At 42.2% G+C, this 23,762-nt stretch overlaps 1 protein-coding gene across 16 annotated transcripts in view; it reads left to right on the forward strand.

Moving 5' to 3' along the window:
* The window catches only part of LOC128877005 (protein turtle-like), a 213,708-nt gene extending 191,350 nt beyond the window's left edge, over positions 1-22,358 (forward strand). For all 16 annotated transcript variants that reach the window (XM_054123904.1, XM_054123917.1, XM_054123906.1 and 13 more), the window contains 4 exons: positions 808-993; positions 1,260-1,487; positions 1,879-1,972; positions 14,131-22,358. In XM_054123904.1, coding sequence (XP_053979879.1) covers positions 808-993; positions 1,260-1,487; positions 1,879-1,972; positions 14,131-15,325 — 1,703 coding nt within the window. In that variant the 3' untranslated portion in view covers positions 15,326-22,358. The remainder of the gene's footprint in view (positions 1-807; positions 994-1,259; positions 1,488-1,878; positions 1,973-14,130) is intronic.
* The last annotated feature ends 1,404 nt before the right edge of the window (positions 22,359-23,762 follow it).

Here is a 23,762-nt window from a genome sequence, read left to right on the forward strand (position 1 = left end):
TTTCTCTGGTCTCTCTTGTGATTTTTCCACTTGCAAATATAACGAATTGGCGAATATATTAATTTTTATAAAATAAAATCTTTGACATTCCTGTGAGCATCGAATAAAGTGAAAAGCCTTGCTCTCGTTTCCTTGGAATAAATTCCCAAAGATGATCTCGCCACGAAGCAATTTGCCTGCCCCGTTAAACGAAACGACGGGAAATAAATCGCGATGCGCGATGACAGTCGACCGTGGAATAATATTGATGCAACGTCTTGATGGAATCGGAGATGCATGATGTCAGCTTCTTTCGTCACCGCTGGCATATATAATGTTACGACCTAATTACTTCCGGCATACATTCGTTAGGCTTATTAACGCCCGCAATCCCAATTCCAAGCGGCGATGTTTCGCCCCCTAACCGTGGAACAAAAACAAGTAAAACTCTTCTCTAGATCAAGATTTCAAGTAACGAATGAGAAGTAAACAACTTTTGGATGCGTTATTTGAAAAATAAAGACTTGGAGGAAATTAGATATTTCATTGATCGTGAGAACAGAAGTTTGTTTATAATCTGTGAAAAGGAGACTTTTTTGTTGATAAAGTTAAGTAAGATTTGTTTATCATTCATAAAGATGATTTATTTATTAGTTAATGAAGGTTCCGTTTCACAGTCGAAGAAGTTGCTAATTTATTCCAAGCCTTTCCTTCTTCAGCTTCAACGAAATAATAATATATTCTACTTTGCGTGTGTTTCTTACCTGAACTGTCCATTTTAATCGACATTAGTCCTGTTGACGATGCTAATGCGATTTAAACCGTCAGGACCGAAGCCAGGTCCGCCAAGGAACCTCACTGTGACGGAGGTCAGTAACGGTTTCCTGATAACCTGGCAAGCTCCTCTCAAGTTCGAGCACCTCATCAAGTACTACACCATCAAGTATAAAACGGACGGACCCTGGAAAACGCTCAACAAGGGACACATCCGACCCGACGAAACCAGCTATTTGGGTAGGTAACCCCTTTGTATATATTCAGTGTCCATTTATAGTTCACTAATTTTTCTTTAAACTCTTTAGAATCACTAACCTAATAACCATCGATTAACTTTTCCGTTATAAAATTCAAATGTCGCGTTAACTAAATATTCATTTTCCCCAATTTTAAACTACTCACTTCCTTCGAGAGTAATTTGAGTTTCCTGTGACGCCTGGTTACGAGAATGATGGCGAACGTTCCACGTTTATCTGTTCCATGACGCGTCCTGGCGAGAACAGTAAAGAATCTGGTCGGTGGTAGGACCTACTATTTCCAAGTGTTCGCCAACTCGGTGACGAACTACGGCGCCAGCGAGCTGGTGAAATTCCCGGTGCCGGCTCGCGTCAAGCACAAGGCGATCACCGCGGGCGTCGTCGGTGGTATACTCTTCTTCATTGTCGCGATCATCCTCAGCATATGCGCGGTGAAGATTTGCAATAAGCGGAAGAGACGAAAACAGGAGAAAGGTAGGAGCTGACCGGGGGACATCGAGACGCCTCGTCGCTTCTTTCTTCGAGTCTGCATCTGGGCTCTCGGGCTTGTCGACCCCCTCCCTCACTTTCTTTCAAACACCTACCGATATTAACGACTATTTAGCAACTTTCATTTGAATTTCTGGAGGATTTTAATTAGAGAAATTTTTGTTGTATGTTCCTGTGACTTTAAGGCATCTTTTTTCTTATTTCTTCTTCGAATCAAATACAGTTTTATTATTTAGTATCTTGCAAGAAAGTGTTTGATTGTCTTCTCTAGGAAAAGAAGTTGAGGGAGGGAACGACGACTCGATAACGCAGGTGCCGAGCGAGCACCAGTGAACGTGACCAAATATCAATTTAACATAATTTTGTAACATTGTAGAACTGCTTTCAGCGTATAGTATGGTGGCCTGCCGGGTCACCGACGCCAGGAACGGCGCAGGGCAGGGGCCCCAGGGAACAGTGCCTTTGAAAAAGTGAGTGTCAATCATCGGATCCCTCGTAATCCCCGATACAGGTTCCGAATCGTCTAATTTTTTTCGATCTACCTAAACGGAGATCTCTCAAAGATTAATGATTAATCGAGGACGTAGACCGGGGAGGTCGCACCTGCGCCCACCAGAGATACAAGAAACTCTCATTTCTTCGGGAAAAAAAAAAAAAAAATGAAGTATTTCTCTCTTAAAAGAATATTAATGTTTAGCCTCCTTGTTAAAGTTTTGGGTGGTTCTTCTCGATTGCCAATGATGCTAATGAAACTATCTTTACTATAACAATAACTCCGTGACAGTGTGGATAGAGTCAATGAGATAGTTTGATGCACAGCTGACCATCTTCATTTCCTAGATTAAAGGATAGGTGTCAGGGGAGTAGGTGCGACCTCGAAAAAATTCAAGTACATCACTTAGGTTTAGCCAGAGCTAGCAATTAAGTCCACTCCACCCCCTCTTACGAGCATTAGGCGACCGAAGCACCGCAAGCATTTACGAAACCTCTCACGAGTAATCGATAGCTGACTAAATATTCGAGCTATTTATACCAGTTTATGCATATACATTTCTATTGTCAACGTGTACGATGATAATCATAATAATCGTGGGTATCGTTCATTCCATAACCGGTCGATCGAGCGTCTCCAGTCCAATGGCGTGAGAACAAACATTTTCTGATCATTAAATGAAAATATATATAAATATCATAGGTGTGTTAATAAACATCGGCTATAGGGGAACCTCGCCAGGAATCACCTGAAGCCTAGAATCCCTACCTATGTCACTGACGTACCGAAAGCTTCTCGAGTCGCTCGATCAGGGAGGAACCTAGAAACATCCAACGTGAACAAACTCCACGAAAGTGTAAGTATAGGTTTATGGAACGAACGATACCCTTTCGCGACATCTGTCTTCGAGTAACTTTGAGGGACAGACGGAGAAGATCCTCGAGTATCGAGGATTCCTCTCTCTCCCGTCGTCTCCTCTTTTTTTCACGGAACAGCGTTCTCACTTCCACTTTGATCGTGAGAAAAAAAAAATACTAGAATAAATGGACAAAAGAAGCGAGGGAACGCGTACGAGATAACAGAAAACGAGAAACACGAGAAAAATCTCTTTTGATCTTGCGCCATACATGACACAACGCGAGCAAACACGTAGAGAATTGGTTTTGCGCAGCGTTCAGCGAACGCAAAACGGCAGACTAAACCGCAGCAGCAGAGGTATTTTGGACGAGGTTGGAGAAACGAGTCGTTTCGATGATCGTGGAAAGAAAACGATCCACCCACGCGCGATGCGAGTCCTTCAGGCACCAGCGAACGATCGAGCGATTCATTAGCGCTCGGCCTGGTCCGCGAACCTCCATAACAGAAATGGGCAAAATTTTTCGAAACGATCCATTTGTCTCGGTACATTCGTGTTCTCGAACAGTACAACTTTCCTGTTTGAAATTTTCTCTTGACAGAGATATACATGTATAAATGGATGTTTATCGTAACTCGTTCAGTAAGAGAGAGTACCATCGTATCATGTTGATAACACCTTGGTAACGTAAAACTCTCAGGGGATAAGGCAGATCGCTCTGATGACAATGCAGGACACTCTATCGGTAAATTGTTTATCGAATGAGTGTTCTACGTTGTCGACAGAATGCCCTGTGTTACTTACAGTGTTTTCTATCTTTGCTACTAGGATGTCCTTTTCACATAAACTGAACTTTAAACGGAGTTTGTAAACGTAATGCTCTAGCCTAAACACTCAACTATATGATTAGAAAAATAAAATTACATTCAATCAAATAAACTTTCCATATAATTTACTCCGCGGTGTTTCAATTAGTCGATTAATTGCCAAATAAAATGTTGCCCATCTCTGCTGAATAGTTCTGCTAGAGGATCGAGTGGAATAGCTGGGTTCGCCAAGCTATTCGACCCGCGGTCAGTGTTGGTATTCTCATCCTTGTTGCGGAATAATTTCATTTCATGGGAGCTGGTATTCTACGCGCAACGGAATCTCTGTAAGCCGTACTTCTGTAAGCATCACAATAACTGTATTATGATCATTCAAAATTGACCCTTAAACAATTTTTATTTTGGAAGTCGATCTTTCGGGACCAGACCGAGCGCGCTCCGCTCGAACCCTCGCGGCTCGTCTTCCGTCGCGTTGGCGTGCAGCGTCCGTTGACGCGAGCAGATAAGAGAAAAAACAGAGAGAACAGAGTTGCTAAACGAACCGATAAAACGGTCGAAACGAGAAGTAAACGCTAGTCTCTGGAACAGAGCGAATAAAAACACGGTCGCGAGAGAGAGCACTGCTCGACGACGTCATCGCATTTCCCAAAGAACCGTACGTATACGTATAATAAAACAAAAATGAAATAAATAAACGAATAAATGAAAAAAAAAAAGCGAACAAAATATGGGCCCTCGATAATACCGAGGTGTTCCAGCTTTTGAAATCACGCCAAGCGGACTGCACGTGTAGTAGCGGGTGTACTCAGCCGACTATTATGATTTTCCATCGCGGCATCCAAAAGTCCACAATACGACTGCAGTGATGCCTATTCTGGATCGTATGTCGCCTTTGTTTTCCGCGACGAGCCATTTCGTTTGTCGTTCGACGCCCGTTTTTCGCTACCCTTTGTTTTCTGCGCCCACCACCGCCGTCCATCTCCTTCTTTTCTTTTCGTTCGTTCACCAACCCCCCAAGAGGGGAAAGAAATTTTCCCGCGTAATTCGATCACCGTCCTTCATTTTCATCGACGCTCCCCTCCCTCCCCCCCACCGCCGCCGCCCCCGCCGCCCTCACCCCGGCCCCCAATCGTTTATGCGTTGTTTTATCGAACATTTCTCGTGGATCGCCGACACGAATCATCCCACCATCAACGGGGCTTATCGCGAGGATGTTCCTCCTATCCGAAAGTCGCGTTCGATCCTTCCTACTGTGATTCTTAACCCTTGCGTGGGGCCAGGAGTTTGCGTTTGACTTTTTGATTGATAGAAGAGATTATGGTAAAACGAGCATCAGTTTTTTCTTTGTTTTACCGACTTCGAGTACCTTGATTGAGTATTGTTACAGTTTATGTGGAAATGCGACAAGTTTAAAACATCATCTTGCTATTTTTAATATTATTTAAAAATCAGAGACCCTCGATGTTGACACTTTCCACTGATGTCTATAGAAACTGCCTTTACAAAACAATTTTTTCCTCCAGAAGTATCAAACTCGCGAGCTCTTTCATCTTTTCTTTTTAATCGCGAAAGATCAATCTATCTGAATATATTTAACTTGAATTGCAAATAAGATTTGTCCATGAAAGTAATATTCATGGAATGGAGGATTAAATTGATGCTCCTTCCGTTGAAATATTGTATACAACCGTTTTAAAAGGGTGGAAAATAAAAATTCATCGTGTTTGTTGGGAAGTATTCGGAGCACGGTTGTTAAGGATCACTGCCACTATCGATTTGGTTTCGAATAGAACTGGAAGGACTCCCGATACTCTGTTAATCGTGATATAATTTAGATGCCACGCGAATTTCCATCGTACCCGCGCACCAACTGCCCGCGGCCATAAATTGTTTGTATTAGCGTAATTAATGCTCGTTTCATATTTGCGCGGACGATATTAAACCAGCGGCCTACGGGATGTATACATTTGCTAGCGGTTCGAGTGGTTCCGCTCCGTGAACAAATCGTCCAATGATTAATTGAATTTAAGAAGATTTCCCCGTGTCTCTTACCCAAAAACGACCAGAACTTGAAACATTTTTTTAAAGAAAAGTACATGATGTATAAAATTAAAACTTTCTGTGCTCATTGACATGCTTATGAAGACTTTACATGAATTTTTCCGTCCACTTGTCTACAATAATAAACGAGTTATGAATAATATAGTAACATTAGTAATACAGAAATTATTATTTTACGATTTTTTTCACCTGAGACACAAGGAAACTCTTTAACTCAAATTTTCGAAGCGATTCTTTTGTCTATCATGAAGAGCGTAACATTTAGCATCATCGCCCCACATTACTTGCATGACCATTTTAAATTACTTTGAAATAAAAATGCAATCAAACTCGTTCTTTCATTTCGTGAATTTTCGGCATTTAAAAACTAAATATTAGAACCAAGAATGCAAACAATATACCTGCTAAGTAATTCGTTAATTTTATACGAATATGTATAGATTTTATAATTAAATTTCACCCTTTCGTTTCTTCAATTCGTCGAGAATCCGTTATCAGGATAGTCGCAGGGCTTTCGTGTTCCCCATGGCGGTGCTCGATCGATACAAATTTTATTTGTCCATAGAAATAAGAACGGAAACGTCTCTAGCGATTGCAGGACGTTTCCTATTCGTTGAAATTGGTCCCCGTTCCCCAACAACTTATCACCACCCTCGAGATAAGCCCAGTTTTTTCGGTATACACAAGAGATGGTCAAAATCCTCATCGAGACAACAATTTTTTAGTAACAAACAAAATGTGAACAACTTTCAAATTAAAAGTGGAGTCATAGCTAATTGAAGGAGTTAATGTTATACACACAATTGTTTTTATTTGTCAACTATTATCCCAGTCAAATTATCTTTCACAAGTTCCTACAGTTTTTAATCAAATCCTTGCTATTCAAGCCTTTGTACAGTGTCTTGGTTAGTTTCCTTTTTTAATCTACATATTTCTGAACTAAATAACCAAACTAATTCAGCAACGGAATACCATTTCTTTCCTTTTCTTTGTAAAACGATCCAGAGTGCAAAGGGTTGAATACTGGAATCGGCCCGTGTCCCAAAACAACCCATCCCCGCCCCAAGATGAATCCTGTTTTTTCGGTGTACGCCAGTAATGTGCAAAACTCGAACCAAACAAGTGACAAACAATAAAATAAATCAAGAATATTATCGATAATCGATTTAATGAATAAAACTCCATTCCATCCTAAACGAATAGAAATTTTGACCGACTATTTTGACTGACAAACAAAATTGATTAAAAAAAAATGTTTGACACGTTACTGGTGCTGGATCCTCGCGCAAACATGTATGCGTGTCTTCCGCGCTTATATCCCGAGCGTTTTCACGAAACGAGCCGATAATGCACGTTTATACCTACACGTATATATCCAGAACGGGCTGGACGGTTCAGCCACTGCCAAGATTCTTTTCACTCGCAGGCCCTTATTCGTAGTCGCGGCGCACGTTTCCCTGGCGAAAAGTTCCTCTCATTCTCGAATCATAACACAGCCAATCTAGCTCCTGTGCGGATAGGGACTCGCGAGGCAATCATAATCAGCAGGGAATCGTGCAGACTACGAACAAGTTCCTGATCGAGCCTCGACGATCAACGTTCGAGGATCGCGGTCAGAGCAAGGATCAGAAGAGAGCCAAAACGCGAGCTAGAGAAATTCTAAACCGGGCAATCGAGATGCCTCGGAGAGAAAGATGTCAAGGAGAGCTGTATTTGCAGAAATCTCAAAAATGAAAAGCTCGAAAGAAGAATAAACAAGTGGAACAAATAAAAAAAGGGCCTCCTTTTCGTCTTCTTTCTCTCCTACTGGCTCTCTATCCCGACGCACAGTGGTGCCAAATGCCCGAAAAGTTGACGAAAGTCGCAGATGCGTCTTGCAGGTGTGTTTGAATTTTCTTCATGTGGGCTCTTTTCATTCGCAGGTTTGATTTTGTATGGTTTATGAATAGAATAATGGAGATTTAGTAGGCAGTAATTTGAGCTGAGTAATTGGATTTTGGGTGAGGGAGTAAAATAGTAGGAAGGTAGGCATAGTACTCTGTCGATAACGTGACGCTCTCCGTTGGTAAAGCTTGGTAACGTCGAACACTTTGTTGGTAAGATCTCGATAGAGTTCTCCTTTGCCGGCAGAGAAACTCGCTTACCAACAGGCTGCACTATCTTGTCGACCGGATACTCCTTTCCCTATTTTACCACCCTGTTGATGTTTTAGAAACTGTATACTACTATTATGGAATAGAAGGAATAGAAGTAGATAGAATAATCTAAAAGATGTAATTCAAGTGTCTGAAAGAAAGAAACAATTTTTGCAATGGATTTTCGATCACTTTTGGGGCGTTTGGAACCACATTGCGCGCCGTTTCTCGCACGGCAATCGCGTTAGAAACGGTGAGGAACAATGCTACGAGGCGGCTCGACAACGAAAGCGACAAATGACGAAATAATGGAAGAAGCTGCTTAGAGATGAAAGAAAAAGACAAAAAAAAGCGAAAAAAAAAGAAACCAAAAAAAAGAAGAAAAAACGTGGGCGTCTCTTGTCCTCCTCTCTCTCTGTGTTTTCTGTAGGTCGACAAATCTAAACGCGTGCGGCGAGTCAGTCTCGACGCTGACCCGTTGCAGCCCGTTGAATCCGCAACTACCACCACCACCACCACAACCTCTTCATCAACCACCACTTCCTACGCAAGTAACCACCCCCGCCACTGCCACCTCGGAGCCGGTCCACGAGCAGGCCCCCCCGAACCGTGATCGTGACCATCACGCGCTCCACCTCGATAATCGAGATTACGAGAGCGTGTTTATCATAGAGAGGCGGAACAGTAAGCCTAACCTCCGCTAGCCACATTGAAAAAAAAAAATATATAAAAAGAAAAAAAACCAAGTACTGCTACTACTATTACTGCTACTACCATCACTACCTACTACTACTGCTACCACTGCTACTACTACGTAACCCCGAGACCAACGGTTGCTCCCGAGACCACGAAAAACAAAGAATCTCGCCGACGGGTATACATGTATGTGTTTGTGTGTGTCTGAAAGACTTTAAAAAGTGAAAAATAGTAACAAAACGCCGAACGATTGCACGTCGATCGGTCGATCAGTTCACCGATCGACACTGTCGTCTTGGCTCGTCGTTGATCGATCGAACGAGCAAAACGCCACTCGCCGCTGGGACTTGTCCGTTAACCAGTATTAACAACCACTACTACTACTACTACTACTTTACCTACTGTACTACTACTCTACTACTACTACTACTACTACTACTACTCTACTACTACTACTACTACTACTACTACCCACTGTGCGAGACTACAGCTCTGCAATGTTACCTGCTAGGACCTACTAATCTACCACTACCATCTACTACTATCTACTACTTAGGATGATTGTCATGACTGTAGATGAGATCAAGCAGTACAGGCAAATACAGCTAGGAGTCACACTAGTAACATCCAGTCAGTACCCTAATACCTTCGTTCGGCGGACTTAGGGAGTACATAGATAAGAGACTCGAGGCAAGACGGCGGATGGTTCGGTAGCGATACAATCAACGATCGTTTCTCAATTTACATCTCGATTTATTTTATTCGAGCCGCGTAAGCTGGTTTATACGCCAGGAGCGAACGAAAGTGAATTTATCGGCCATTGGGAGCAACGGAATTTTATTCATTTCCCGATAATATTCGCGAAGCGATTAATTTTTAGCGTGCTTATGCGTCGTTTGATTAAATCTGGAAGAGTATTATCGGTTTGGACTTTTCAGACCATAAATTTCATTTGCAAATCGTCGCTCGATTGAAATTATTCGAATTAAGTGGACGTTTCGTTTCGTGTTCGAGAAGCTTTTCAGGGGATTGGAATTCTACGAATGAATGTTATTATAAATTTAGGTTGATGGGAAGTCGTAAATTTAATTACGAATTCAGTTAGAAGAGATGAACGTTACAGATTTAAGTACAAATTTAGTTGCCGTAGTCGAATTTAATTATAAAATTTGATGAAAGTAAATGAAACGTGATTTATTATAAATTAAAATCTAGTAAAAATAATTTGATTATATACTTAAACGAATATTTTCAAAAGTTCAGGACCTCTGAAAAGGTTTGTAAAATAGAAATACACCTCGACTTGCAAATTTAATTTCTGCTCTGTGAAAGTCAAGCTATTAATTATATATTGCCGATTTAGCAATTCCAGCATTAGCGAATCCTTCTCGCTACAGAATCCAAAAATTCCCTTCGTAGATCTCAGCCCGCCAAGTAGTAAAAATGATCTAGACCGAAACGCCATAGTTTTATTGCTCTCATAGCCTGTAAATTCCTTTTTGCTTGCTTTTTGGTCGATGATACACGCTTCGCAGGCAACACGCCGCGCATTCGAGACGCGTTCCCGTCATTTCGCGATCGACCGTCTATCATGCTTGTCGAGTTGCTCATTCTCTCGATCTCGCCTCGACCAGCAATCGTATCGTATCCATAGCTGAATTGTTTCGCTCACAGATTCTTTTTTTCGTCTGTTTTATTTTTGTTTCTGCCAGTCGCAATAACGTGCTCTGCGCATACTTTTACTTTGCCCTTCTTTTTCAACCCTTCTCACACTCGTTCTGTCACTCGCTCGTTCTTCTTTCCTTTTCGTTTCATGTTTTTTTTTCTTCGGCCATCCACCACGCTCATCGAAATTCACGATCACTCATGTTCACTCGACTTTTCTCTCTACTTTAGCAGTTGTTTTTTTTTTTCTTTCTATCGTCTCTCGTTGTGCCACTCGCTCGATCGATAGACGATACTCGACGTCCAAGCGAGGTCGATTGTTCTACCCTCGACGAACCAGGGATGAACATCAATGCGAATTCGAATCTATGTTTTATTGGAGTTTATTTGTGAAAAATTGATGAGAAATGTTGAAAGTATTTATTAACGAGCTACCAAAATATTATTATCAATTTTGTGCATTCTATAAGTGTACGATATTGTAAATTTCTAATATTTGGACTTGTATCGTCGTTGGAATGCTTTTTGAGCTCCATTTCGCCCCCATCCCTGGTTCTCGCATGAAGGAATTTCTCCATGGGCGGACCATCGAGGTCGCTTCGATCTCCTTGCTCGTATGTTAAAGTGTTCCATGAATTTCGCGCAAAAATTTCTATTATACGTAGATGCACCGTAACGAAATACTTTTTACCGAAGGTTCGATCGATAGCTTGCTTCGTTTCTTTAGAAGAGTGCATTGGTCCGATCCTGGCAGCGAACGAAATCGCGAAAATTTCGCGATTGCAAAATATTGACGTCGCCCGTTTTGTCGACGATAAAGTGGATTCTACCAGTATCGGTCCGCCCCTGTTTATTCTCACATTTAAGGCAAGATTCTGATCTGTTGGGTGATGAGACGAGTCGTTCTCACCGTTGTGTGTTTTTGAAAATGAACGATCGAATTAAAATTTTAGAGTATACTGTAGAAAGTACTTTGCTTATTAATTTTATCTTGTACTTAAGAGACTGGAAACTGTTCTTTTACTGGAAGTTTTTAATTATATTCCTTGGATTGCATATAATTTAAATTAATTTTGCAGAATTTTATTAAATTCAATTCTATATAAATTGATTCTGTATAATTTAATTAAATTTCATTCGACACAAATGAATTTTTTTGTACTTTACATTGTATTACATTGCATTCAATTCAAATCGATTTTATACGACTTCATCCGCTTTTCATATATAAATTATTACAACGAATGCTCCTGTGAATCTCCAAACGACACCAAAAAAATTCTAGGCTGTACAAAAATTTCCATGAATGCTGACTCACGAGCCAATTTTTCACCCAACAAAAACAGAACACTGTCTCGACTCTTTTTCTCTTCACGTTGCGATCTCGACTCACGGCTAAAAGTACTGATCATAGAAAAACGGGTGCGTTCTGCGTGGTCGACCCGTTCGCTTTTTTTTCCCAACATATTTTCTCTCACGTAGCATGTCACACTTGACTGAGCATGACATAAGAAGAAACGCAAAATGTGCCACTTTGCGAATAGCAATCGGTTTACGCTTTTTTTTTTATCGTCGATCGAGGAAATACCTTTTTAACCGAAACTTCTTGTACCCTTTTACTGTTTCCAGTCTATCGATTTTAGACGAGCCGTAAAAAGACGCGTTCACACTCGAACACTCGGACATGAACAATAGGTAAGCCGCTATCACTGCGGCTCTACCCCCAACTGCATCCCAAAACACGAATTATTATTCATTGTAATATTCATTGTAATATTCAATGTTGATCGTTTTAATACGACGTTCGTCGTTGTACAAGTTTGCTCCCATGGTAAACATTCTTGTCTCTTACTGTGCTTAAAAAACTCCCGCCCCTCCCCCTCCCCAACCCTTAAACTCTCACCTCTATTTATCGACAATATTTTTGTATCGTTGCATCGATTCTTGTTTCTCCTTTTTTAACTACTACCCGATCAGCTGACATCCTCGATTCATTTCGTTTCCTCTTTCTCCGACTGTCATCCGCAGGGTTGGGCAAACTTTGATCTACGATCGCAATTAAGACGAGTAATCGTTAATCAGTCGTCGACGATCGACGACGAAATTAATAGTACATCACTTATTGTCACTGGTTGCATTAATCGTTATGTTTAGTCGTGTCTGAAAATCTCTTTTCTACGTAGGCAGTTTAATTATTTAAAAATACAGTTTCAATATCGAGAAGGTAGTAGAATTTTAAATTGGCGTTTTATTTGTCCAAGGAATAGAAATAGTATTTTTGAAGGAACTGATAAGAATCGTCGACGACTAATGTTTTAATCGAGATGAATTAGTTAGTGCCCAACTCTGGCCATCAGTCACTCATTCGTTTCGCCTTCTTCGAGTATTGCTCCGTCTGCGAACGATTTGGTCGCAATCAGACTAAAGACGATTGTCTTCCCCCTTCCCTCACCCTACCTCGTGGAAACGGGAACACGAGACAGTAGTCCAATGGGATAATCACGTGTAATATCTATTTGCTCCCTAAATCACCACCGCCTAGAAGTAACGTTCGGTTATTTAGCGTTATATTTCTTATCATTATCGCCACGATATTGTTTTTTGCGAATGTAATCGTTGTGTTACAACATTCTCTCTCCCCCATCTTTCCTTGCTGCCGGACCCGAAGGAGGAGAAAAGGTGACGAGTTTCGGAGCACCTAAATCCACGATTGCTATCACGTTTCAAAAAAAAAAATATATATATATCTCAAAAAACAAAAAAAAAATAAGAATTCAACATTGGGCAAAAAGATTCGAGAAAACAAAAGAATACAATTTAAAATCAGAAATAAAATTTCAAAAAAAAAAAAAAGTATATACATTGAGAGAAAAATTCAGTCACTGGCAACGCCCACCCACCCACACCCCCACGTCACGCCCGACCACTCGTGCACCGGAATGCGCATGAGCATGCCATCCCTGCCTGCAACCGTTTATTTGTTATTTATATATACGTACACGTAATTGATTCTTGACACAAGATGATCGTCTTGTACGTTTCACTTGTACGTCTGCCTTTCGTTGTTTTGTTTTTACTAGCTCCTTGTGTTTCCTTGTTTTGTTCGTGTTAACGTTGCGTGTTTATTTACGACGTTATTATTGCACGTTCACGCTGTGTACGGCCAGACGATCAACCTCGTCGGAGGAGGTTTCAAGTTTACCTATAAAAATATTAATCGAAGACGATTCTTTATTAACTGTTTCATTTTGTTAGCAGAGCTACTTGGCTGTAGTCGATGAAAAAGATGCAATGGATGTCATCGAGAATTAAATAAGTCACCATGGCGCCTGTGAGAGCGTTGCCCATATACCAAACAACACACATACATATATTGATTAGTTTTAACACCTAATGTTAAAGATTCGAAGATTGCGATAATATCGAGACACGAATACACCTTTCCTTTATCTTGATTGGTGAATTTGGATTTAAGAGAATTCTCGAAACTCCGCATCGGTAAAAAAAAACAAACCTACAACACAGATTGGTAAAATACAATAAACTGATAGATACTGGTTTCTACTAAAATATTCAGACCTCTTCCTTTCGAACACTCTTCTACCTATAAAGCCTATCAACCCTTAAAATAGAAGAGTAAGCTCAAGTCCATCTAGAGACACCCTACTACACTTCTTGCTTCGCGATTAACACACATACCATTGCAACCAGTATATTCTAAAAAAAAGTCCACGCATCTCTTCCATCGACCACAGCTTCCCAAGAGCCAAGGTTCAAAATTAACCATGTCAAGCTCGAAAAGAGTCTCCTCCACACCACGTTGGTAATTGGCCGTCGCAGCCTCGCGCTCGCCACGGCAGCGATCTGTCTAACGCTCCTTCTGTCCTACCCGTAGACCTAGAAAAAGCCGAGTACCAGGTCTAAATCTCCTGCGGGAGATCCTAACCCCCGACACGCCGGACTCGTGTCGCGGTCGGCCACTGGGTAAGATCTCGCGCGCGGCCGACGGCCGTTTCGTCGTGGCGGACTCCGTGGTCAGCTCGGCGAACAACAGCATCCTGGACGCATCGAGCAGCGACGACGGGGGTTTCCTGCCCAAGCAGCGGCTCAAGTCCTCCTGGCGGCGGCCGCTGGTCGGCACCAGCCAGCTGAGCCTCAGGTCAGACGGCAGCGGGGTGTCCATCAACGGCGGTTTGCCGTCCATTCATCACCTGGCGACGGTCAACTCGCTGGCGAGGATCGCGCCAGCTATCTGCACGATATCCTCGCCCAGGTTTCTGGCCAGCTCGCCCACAGGACCCCAAGTACCTTGGACGCCGCTGTACTTCAGCGATCTCAGCTCTGTCAGGCAGCCATCATCCGGTGAACATTCCTTCCCGACGCCGCCCGATTACCTACAGCTGCGCACCATGCACCAGCGATACAGTCAGGAGCTGCCCTCGCTGAATGCCATCCACGCAGAGTCTAGGAGGTTCGTCCCTGTCCAACCTCTGGCCACCTCCTCGCCGCCCCAACCCGCCGGCAGACCCAGAGCCAGGCTTCCACCTAGGCACGCGAGGCACGCGAGATCCGCGCCCGAGCTGGCCGCGTCCCCCGACCTGGAGACGTCCCCGGAGAGCAGATCCAGCAGCTCTGGCTTCGGTAGCAAGAACACCTCGCAACAGAACCAGAGCTCCAGGAGCGGCAGCACGGTGGCCGAATGGCGACCACCGCCGTACAGGCCACCGCCGCCGCCCCTGGTAGGCAGGTGGCTGGAGCTGCAGGACCAGGCCAAGGTGGGTCACACGCACATCCAAACGGCCGTGGACGCGGGCAGCGTCGACGGACATTACGAGTTCGATCCTGTCTCCTGCACCCCTACTCCAACGTCCGCCTCCACGCCTACCAGAGAGGAGAGGCCGCCTGTCCATCAGATCCACGCCATCCACGTGCCACACATTCACCAGGTGCATACGGTCCATCATCAACCGCTTAGATACACCAGGGACAACATCGAGGCCAGGGTGCAGGCAATGAAGGCGGAATTCCATCAATTTAGACAACGGCAGGCGAGGAGGCGGCAGAGCGCGCACCTGGAGAGCGCGTGTTGACACTACTCTTCGCTAGCACTAGGCTCTGCACGCATCCTTGGATTTTCCCCCCATTGTTCGATTACACGACTCAGGTTCCCTGCTTCGTTTCGCTATTTCCCTGGAAACGGTCACGTCGCGGAGGATTACGTACGTTCGTTCGTCGACGACGGCACAGACGACGAAGACGCAGGATGATTTCGCGGGGCTGGCGAAAGGCATACATGTCCGAACAAACCCAACAAAACCCTTTGACGCATAGCGCGGAAGTAGACCAACCGTTGAAGCACGAGGATACGTCGGCGTCGTGGCGCGATTCCGCCGTAGGCAACCTCAAGTCAATTCCACTTCGGCTGGGCAACCATCACTTCGGAAACGCTCTCGCGGGGAGCGTGGGCTCAGGATACATACGATTCTCGACGAGAGAACCTAACGCAGTAGAATTATGTACATTTAAGCGGACACGACGCGTCCAAGGTCCGATTCGTCGACTCGAGGCGAGTCGCGTTCCAAGAATCGACGGTTCGAGGAGAATCCAGCGAACGGACGACTCCGACGATGTGTTCGAAAAGCTCTAGGATCGTCGACCTCCCGCCAACTACAGCGATTTTTAGCGATACTTGTATTATAATAGCGGAGCCGAGAGCGAAAAGGACGACAAAGGATGAGAGTTCACGGGATGGAAAAAGTTCGTTCGGTGAAGTCATCGCCTAGGTGCCGTTACGATTCTAGGCGATGGAGGGAAAGTGCGAAGAGGATTCTCAAGCATAACACCCGGCATGATACTCTCCAAAGAAACTGTACCGTGCTCCGTTACACCTTTAACGAAACGTATAATGAATTAACGAGCAAGAAAATAAAGAATTAATAATGAAATACAAAACGACACGTAAGATTAACCGTAATCGTACACTGTAAGTGATAATTAACGAGAGAAAAGAAGAAAAAAGAAAAATGAATGCGAAAGCGAAGCAACAAAAAAATAAAAAACAAACACGTAAGATAATCGAAGATTTACTACACGCGTACACCGTACACACCGTCATACATACACGTACAGAGACACACGAACACGTATACACAGGAGAAACTAAATAAATAAAAAACAAGTAATTATATCGATGAGCAAAATGGACTCGTGAAACGTGATATTAGGCCGAAGCTTGCCTCGAGATTGCTTAAGGACTCACTCGTACTGCACTGCCTGTTTAGGGTTTCGCTAGCGACCCAACATATTATCGGCACAATAATTTTTCTTAAGCAACGTAAACGTGAAAAAAAAAAATAAAGTAAAACTAATCGTAATGTTCTTTGAATCTACGCGCGCGCCCACTCGGCCGGCCACGAGGCTCGCGTACACGCGCGTGCACGCCCACCCCCGCGACATCTCGACACCCGCTCGCCCGTCTTTTCTACGTGTACATACACTCGTGTACATATACATCGCGCCATCGGGGCTCAAATCGCTCGGCGAGCGTCCAAGCTCGCTCTCGGCGAACCGTGCTCGGCGAACCGTGCTCGGCGAACCGTGCTCGGCGAACCGCCAAACGGAACGGCAGAGATGTGCAAAATGCCTCGTCAAATGATAGATAAAAGGTGAATCACTTTCGTCTCCTATTCGTTCAATACGACGAAAGTTATCGTGTTTATGGCAACTACTTTTACGTTCTTTCGAATTTCCTGTTTGGGTTTTAATATTCGTGTGGATTAGTCTCTAGGAGCACCTTAACGATTTCGAGCTCAGCTATTGGATCCTCCTCGGACGACGCGGATCCTCTGCAATTGTTCGATGTTAGCGAGTTGGTGGAAATTTTAAGAGAAAAAGCATAGGGGAAGCCGTTGTTTTAAAAGTAGATCGTTGGACGAGTCATGGAGAGATTGCGTAGACGATTCCGGGTAGAGATTATGCGACTGTGCATGGTATTTAAAATATTTCAATTTTTTTCTCAGGTTTATTCTATTCTCAAAGATAAATTTTCCTATGGAACCATGTAAACTTGTTTAAAAAATATAATTTTTCTCGTGTACCAAATTCTAATAGAGAGTGACTTGTAACTCGTGATCCAGAAATGGGGGGCTCGGGGCACCAAAACTGCCACGAAATTTTACTTCCTCTCTTATATATACATTATTGCAATCAGGATTACAAAATGAAATTATAACTCACGTTGAACGTATAAAAGTTTATCTCGACTCGAATGAACAGTATGGATATGTGCGACGTTTTTATTCGTGATAAAGTATTGTCCAAAGTAATAAAATCGAATCAAATTTTGCCCATCTCTGCGGAAGGGAGACATCCCTTTGTTTGGATCGGGAAACGAAATTGCGAAAAGAAGAGGCCGGCCCCCTCTCGAAAGAATACACGCGAATCGTGCACTCGCGTCGGGAGCATCGCCGATCGGCCCTGGTCCGTGCAATTTAGGGGAAAAACAAAAGGAGTTACACACGCGCGTACACGTGCACTCGATTCCCTTTCCACGCGATTAAAAAACGAGAATTAATCCTAGTTTCACGCACTTACAATCAGCATTCGAAGGTAGACACAAAGTATCACAAAGATTTCAAGACGAAAATGGTGAAATTTACATATCTAATTAATTGATTCCCTGAAAATAAAATTCATAATTTTCTCGAGTTCTTTGTCACATTAATTACAAAACACGATGTGTTTACACATTTGATTTTTTACTTTAAGTTTCTGAGAGTTATCGAACGAATTCACTATTTTTCAATAGATCATTTTTGCACGGTGTTCTTTAAGTCTTGCGTGAAAATTGAATCGAGTACGCACAAGTTACACACGGACACGTAAATCGACACGACACGCACACAATACGGAGAGAACGATAGAGAGCCAGAGATATACGGATGAGTACAAGACACACGCGCATAACACGAATGGCGTTCTTCGAGACCCACCTAATTCTCACCAAAACGCATTGTATTAAATCATCTTCGAGTCGAGATCGATGCACGCGAACGGCACGCAGAGCGTTCGATTAGGATATACGGGCTAACTAACGACGTACCAGTCTTGGGCACAATGTAATCGATCATTCGTTAATGCCAGTCTTGTGATTTATTGTCACAAATCGTAGCATCACAAAACGATCATTGCCCAAGTCTGTCACGTAGAACGAACGCGACCTACACGGACGAGAGATCGTCCATATTCATACCTTTCAGGCGTTCCGTGAATATTTTGGGAGCTTCTTTTCTGGCGTTTAACCGAAGAGAAAGAGAGACGATCGAACGCTCTCGGTCCGCAGCGACGAGCAACGATTTCCAGCTCTCGACGACTCGGCGTTTCACATTATTTTTTTCTTTTTTTTATAGTACAAACACTTATTTATACGTACGTATTATACATACTTATATTATATAAATATTAGCAAGGGCTCTACTCACGATTCAACTATACTTCGACGCACAGTTACAAAAACCAAACGTGCGGTACGACGCGGACGATCTATAATTTTCTGTTACAATGTACAGTGAATCGCAAAATTATTGACACGTTGACGATAAAGTGTGATAACAGTGCGCAAAAATAAGAGAACAAGGACTTTCATTTTGGAAAGAATGAGCACTTTACTTTCTTTTTGTTTATCGTGTCTTTCACGTGCAAGAAATTGATTACACTACATGTAGGCTAATATGTACACATATCTATACACTTTTTGTTTAAATTTAACGCCCTCACAAATTTCATGTTTTTGTCATGCAAGTGACAAATCGAATGCTGCCAATATTCACATATCGTATTTGTCTTGAATATTTAACAATTTTGTAAATCGCACACAACAGAGCGAAGTATATTTTAATTTTTCAAAATTCATCGTTTTATTCTGCGCAATTTTATCAAATTGTACGTGCCGACAATTTTCCGTCACAATGCATTCAAATGCGTGCGCGCGCGAGTGTGTAAGTGCATGTATGTGTTTGTGTGTGTGTGTGTGTGCAAGGTCGTTGTGTGTGAGAGCTGAGAGACTGAGAATCGTAGCGGAAAAGACAGGCGAAATAACACGAACGAGAACCAGAGATGGGCAAAATTCTTATCCCGAATAACGATTAAAAGATGTACAACTTTTTATTCCTGAATAAAAACCTTGAATTTAAATTCTACAATTGTATTTCGCGTTGAAAATCTTATTCGTATAACCGTACGATCGAATAAACGTGGCGAATATATCGCCATTTGATTTTATTCGTCGTCTACCGTTCGAATAAAATTTTGCCCAGTCTCTGGCGTGAACATACGCGAGGAAGAATGCCGTGCGCGTGTGACTAACGTTCAAAGACGAAATCGCGTGAAATACTCGCGAATATACTCGAGGAGAGGTTAGAGCAATGATACGGAATGAAATAAATAAATAAATAAATAAATAAATAAATAAATAAATAAATAAGTAAATAAATAAATAAATAAATAAATAAATAAATAAATAAATAAAAACACTAAACGGAGGCGACGCGAAAGAGTACCAATATTCTAAAGTAATTCTAATGATTGACTTAATAATTTGATAATTAATTGATATTGTAAATCGTAAACGACTCGTAGCGTGTAGCGTATTAATCAACGATAAACGACGAACGCGGCGACGATTAATTCCATTTAAAATTAATTAATTAATCACCCGGGGATTTGCGAGAGCAACGGCGAACTGTGAAGCTGGCGCGCGATCATGCGATCAACGAAACGTCGCGATCGATCGCGTCGCTGGTTGTATCATAATAATAATCGTGTTGTAGGCACCGGGGACGGGCGAAATTCTCAATCTAAATAAAAATCGCGAGTAACGAATAAAAGATACAACACGTTTCGTTCGTTACCGAATGAATTCTAGAATCTGAATTGTAAAATGAACGAATAACAAACCTTCGGTCGTATAAACCTCGCGAATAAATAGTTATTCGTTTGTATTATTCGAATCAAATTTCGCCCGTCTCCAGCGTCCGATCTACGTGTCCACGTTTGGCGTCGTCGAGACGCTCGACACCACCACAAAAGAAAAATAAATAACGAAGGAACAGTCAATCTCGATCGATAAATCTTTTTGTACGTCGAACGGCCGCGATCGAATCGAAATCACCTAGCTGCTTCCACTGATCGAGCGCGACGAGCATAAACGTTGTCACGTAGAGAGTCGAGAGGGACGTTAACAACCCTTTTAAGAAAAGGAGGAAGATCGAGAACCGTCGATCGTCAGACCTGTCTAGACGCCCGTCGAAACGAAGACGAGAATACGAGCGTGAGAGGAGGAAACCAACCAATCGATATAGGTATATAAGTAACGTGTAGATATATCATAGTTAGATACAACGATCTCAAAAGGACGCGCTGAGAGTGAACGATCGCTGAGATCGAAGAGAGTACGGATAATAAAATGCATCTCCGATGCGCCGGCACGAATGGCTCAAAAGTCTTGCTCGAAACCGCAAAGAGAGATTTAGCGAGAAATATATATATATATATATGTATGTATACGCGTACAGTAAGTTCTCGATTCACGTAATTAATTCATACGAACCACCTGAAACCAGGTGTGTATGATTTGGTACACAATCTCGATTTAAGTATTTAAATTGAATCGATCTATTTGTACTCTTCTATGGAAAGAAACATTGAAGAAGTTTATTGAATATTCGAGTACATATGTTAAATAAATCTTTCGATCACCTCGCAGTACATTTGGTACCCCAAATGTTATAATCTCCTATATTGCAGGTATTCCAAAAATTTAATTTACACGATAGCAAATATGTCTAAAGACAAATATGTGAGCATTTAAAAATTCATGTAACTCGAGGACTCACCGTACATTCCTTGCAAAATCTCTGTATAATTATATATATATATATATAAATATACTGTACGTGTGTATATAGAGATCGAGACGAAGGATCCGTTATAGAAGGAGAGAATGGACAATGGTTTCGCGCGATCGCGTGTTAAGTGAATAATATGGTTGAATCGTGAATTCGTTCGTGTAACGTTCGTCATCAACAATCATTATCGATAACTTCGTTTCACGTCTATTCCTTTCGTTCCTAAACACCCTTCTTCTTCCCTGATCCCTCCACCCCCCCCCCCCTCAACTTTCCACTTCGTCTGTTTCTGCTTCTATTACATTTCCCTCAATTCCATTTGCGATCTCCGTTTTCTTCCACTTTTTCTGATTCTTCTCCGTCTACCTCGAATCATCGTCACGGCTTTCTTTGCGTTCGCGATTTACACACCTTCGTCGAGTTATTTATTTAGATATTCGAGCGAGTACGAGCGTACTCCGCCGGATTGTGAACGAAATTAATTTAGGTATTCGCTCTTTACGTACCTGAAAGCCATCTGGCATAGCGTATTTTTCAGAGTCGCGAGTGAAATTCTCATCCAATGTAGCTTGAACGTTCGCAGGAAACACCGTGCGCGCGCGCAACCTGCGAGCAGCGTTGAGTAAAGTTTCACTGCGATTGCTTCGTGATAGACTACAAATTTTAAACATTTGTTTGATGCTAGTATGGAGAAAGCATATGAAAAGTGTATGCAGATGGTATTTCCGTAAATTGATATAACGATATTAATGGTTCTGCTCGCGTAAAATCTGCAATAATGATAATTGTAATTAATTATTAATGGAAGTTTTGAAAGATTGTAAACTATCGAGTTACGATTGTAGATCACACGTGTGTGCTATTATTACATATTAATCTAAACGTATACACTTACACAAAGCAAGACATTAATATTGTTATATATGTATCAATTCGTGCGGTGCACTTTCTGTATGATTTCCATGTTAGCATATGTTATGGATGTTTATAATTCGCAGTTTAATGGTCACAGAGCGATCGTTGCCCAACACTGCTGCGAAGGGGCAAAAGAGATGATCGACGATCGGTAGGGATCGCGCGAGAGTGGATCGATCGATTCCCATAACGATTACGTTTTTTGACATTTTCGTGAATTGTTCGTCTCGTCGGTTAGAGTTGCATCGCGTGAACACTCGCGGGAATTTTCAGGAATTTTTATTTCAATAAATTGTTAATGTTATACGGTAGTATTTTTCAATCAATTATTATTGGGAATGATTCAAGTATAGCCCCACTCTGTGTTCAGCCAAATGGCTCTCGACTTTCCACTTTCTGTAATTATTTAGCTTTCGAGGGGCAAAGCGACTTTCGAACCGTGGTCCCTGCCATAATTTTTTGAGGCGTTCACGCGCGCAACAGACACGATTAATTTCCTTTAAGTTTCGCCCACCGTGAAATCGCTTCGACTACACACCTACACCTAACCACAGGTACACAGACACACTTACACACACGCATACACGCAGCGACGTTCTTCTGTACCGTCTGTCCTCGCTATTTTTCGCTTGTCGTCCCCTTTCGTCCTGTACGCGCGACACGAAACCAAGTAACAAACAAATAATAAAAGGGAAAGAACCAACGTTCACTACAGAGACGCGTTTTCGTTACATTCTTTTCGTTCTTCCTTTTCGGTAAAAAACAAAAAAAAAAAAATTTCGCGAGTGCTCGCTGTTCACTATCCCTGTTCCCGCCATTTTTCACCGTTTCATTGATCGACCTATGCTTTTTCTCGCGAACCTCTCCCCACGAGAACAACTCCAAGACGTAACTAACCTAGGACAAATTGTAGACAATTTATTATCAAATAAAATGAAAAATAAAGCGACATTTGAAAGGAAATAAAATAAATGGGTGTGGGGTGTGTCTGTGTATGGGATCACATCAACGTTCAACTCCAATTCCCCTCTAGATGTGTCGGGCGACTCGCGAACCACGCCGACTCCATCGTTGAGCATAATGTGCGCCATGATTATCGCTAGAACTATCAAGCTGATCAATTTTATCATTTTTTTAACTTTCCTTTTAAATTACTCTATTATAACAATGCTCTAGCCTCGATATTTGGAGGCAATTTCTAAAAAGTGGTGCTAATTAATTAATTAATCAATTTGAAAGATGAAGTGGTGCGATAGGTAGTTCTAGCGTTATGGTTAGCTAGAAGTGGCGCAACCAGAAATTCCAACCAGGTGAGGCAAAATTTGTTTATATTCCTACACGTTAATAAAGCATTTTTTAACATTTTTGTTACGAAGATATTTCTTAATTCTTTTCTAAAATGGTGGTATCTCCCCCTTCTAGTTGCGCTACTGTTCAGTAACGAAAAATCATGTTTAACGCGTATCGAATAATCAGAGACGATTAGCTCCGACAGATTTAAACTCGCAGATTTACGACTGCGCATTACAAGCATAGTTTACGATTACTGATCGATCCAAGAGTGATTATCGCGAGAGTAATCGAAAAGTGATCGCTGTCTAACTGTACTCGATTCGAGATATCGAGTTCGATTCACGTTCGTAGAAACTGAAACTGAGGGAGGGATGATATACCTATATCTATAGTGTATGATATATTATATCATCAT

The sequence above is a fragment of the Hylaeus volcanicus genome, chromosome 5 (genome assembly GCF_026283585.1).
Source record: "Hylaeus volcanicus isolate JK05 chromosome 5, UHH_iyHylVolc1.0_haploid, whole genome shotgun sequence".
Classification (NCBI taxonomy): domain Eukaryota; kingdom Metazoa; phylum Arthropoda; class Insecta; order Hymenoptera; family Colletidae; genus Hylaeus; species Hylaeus volcanicus.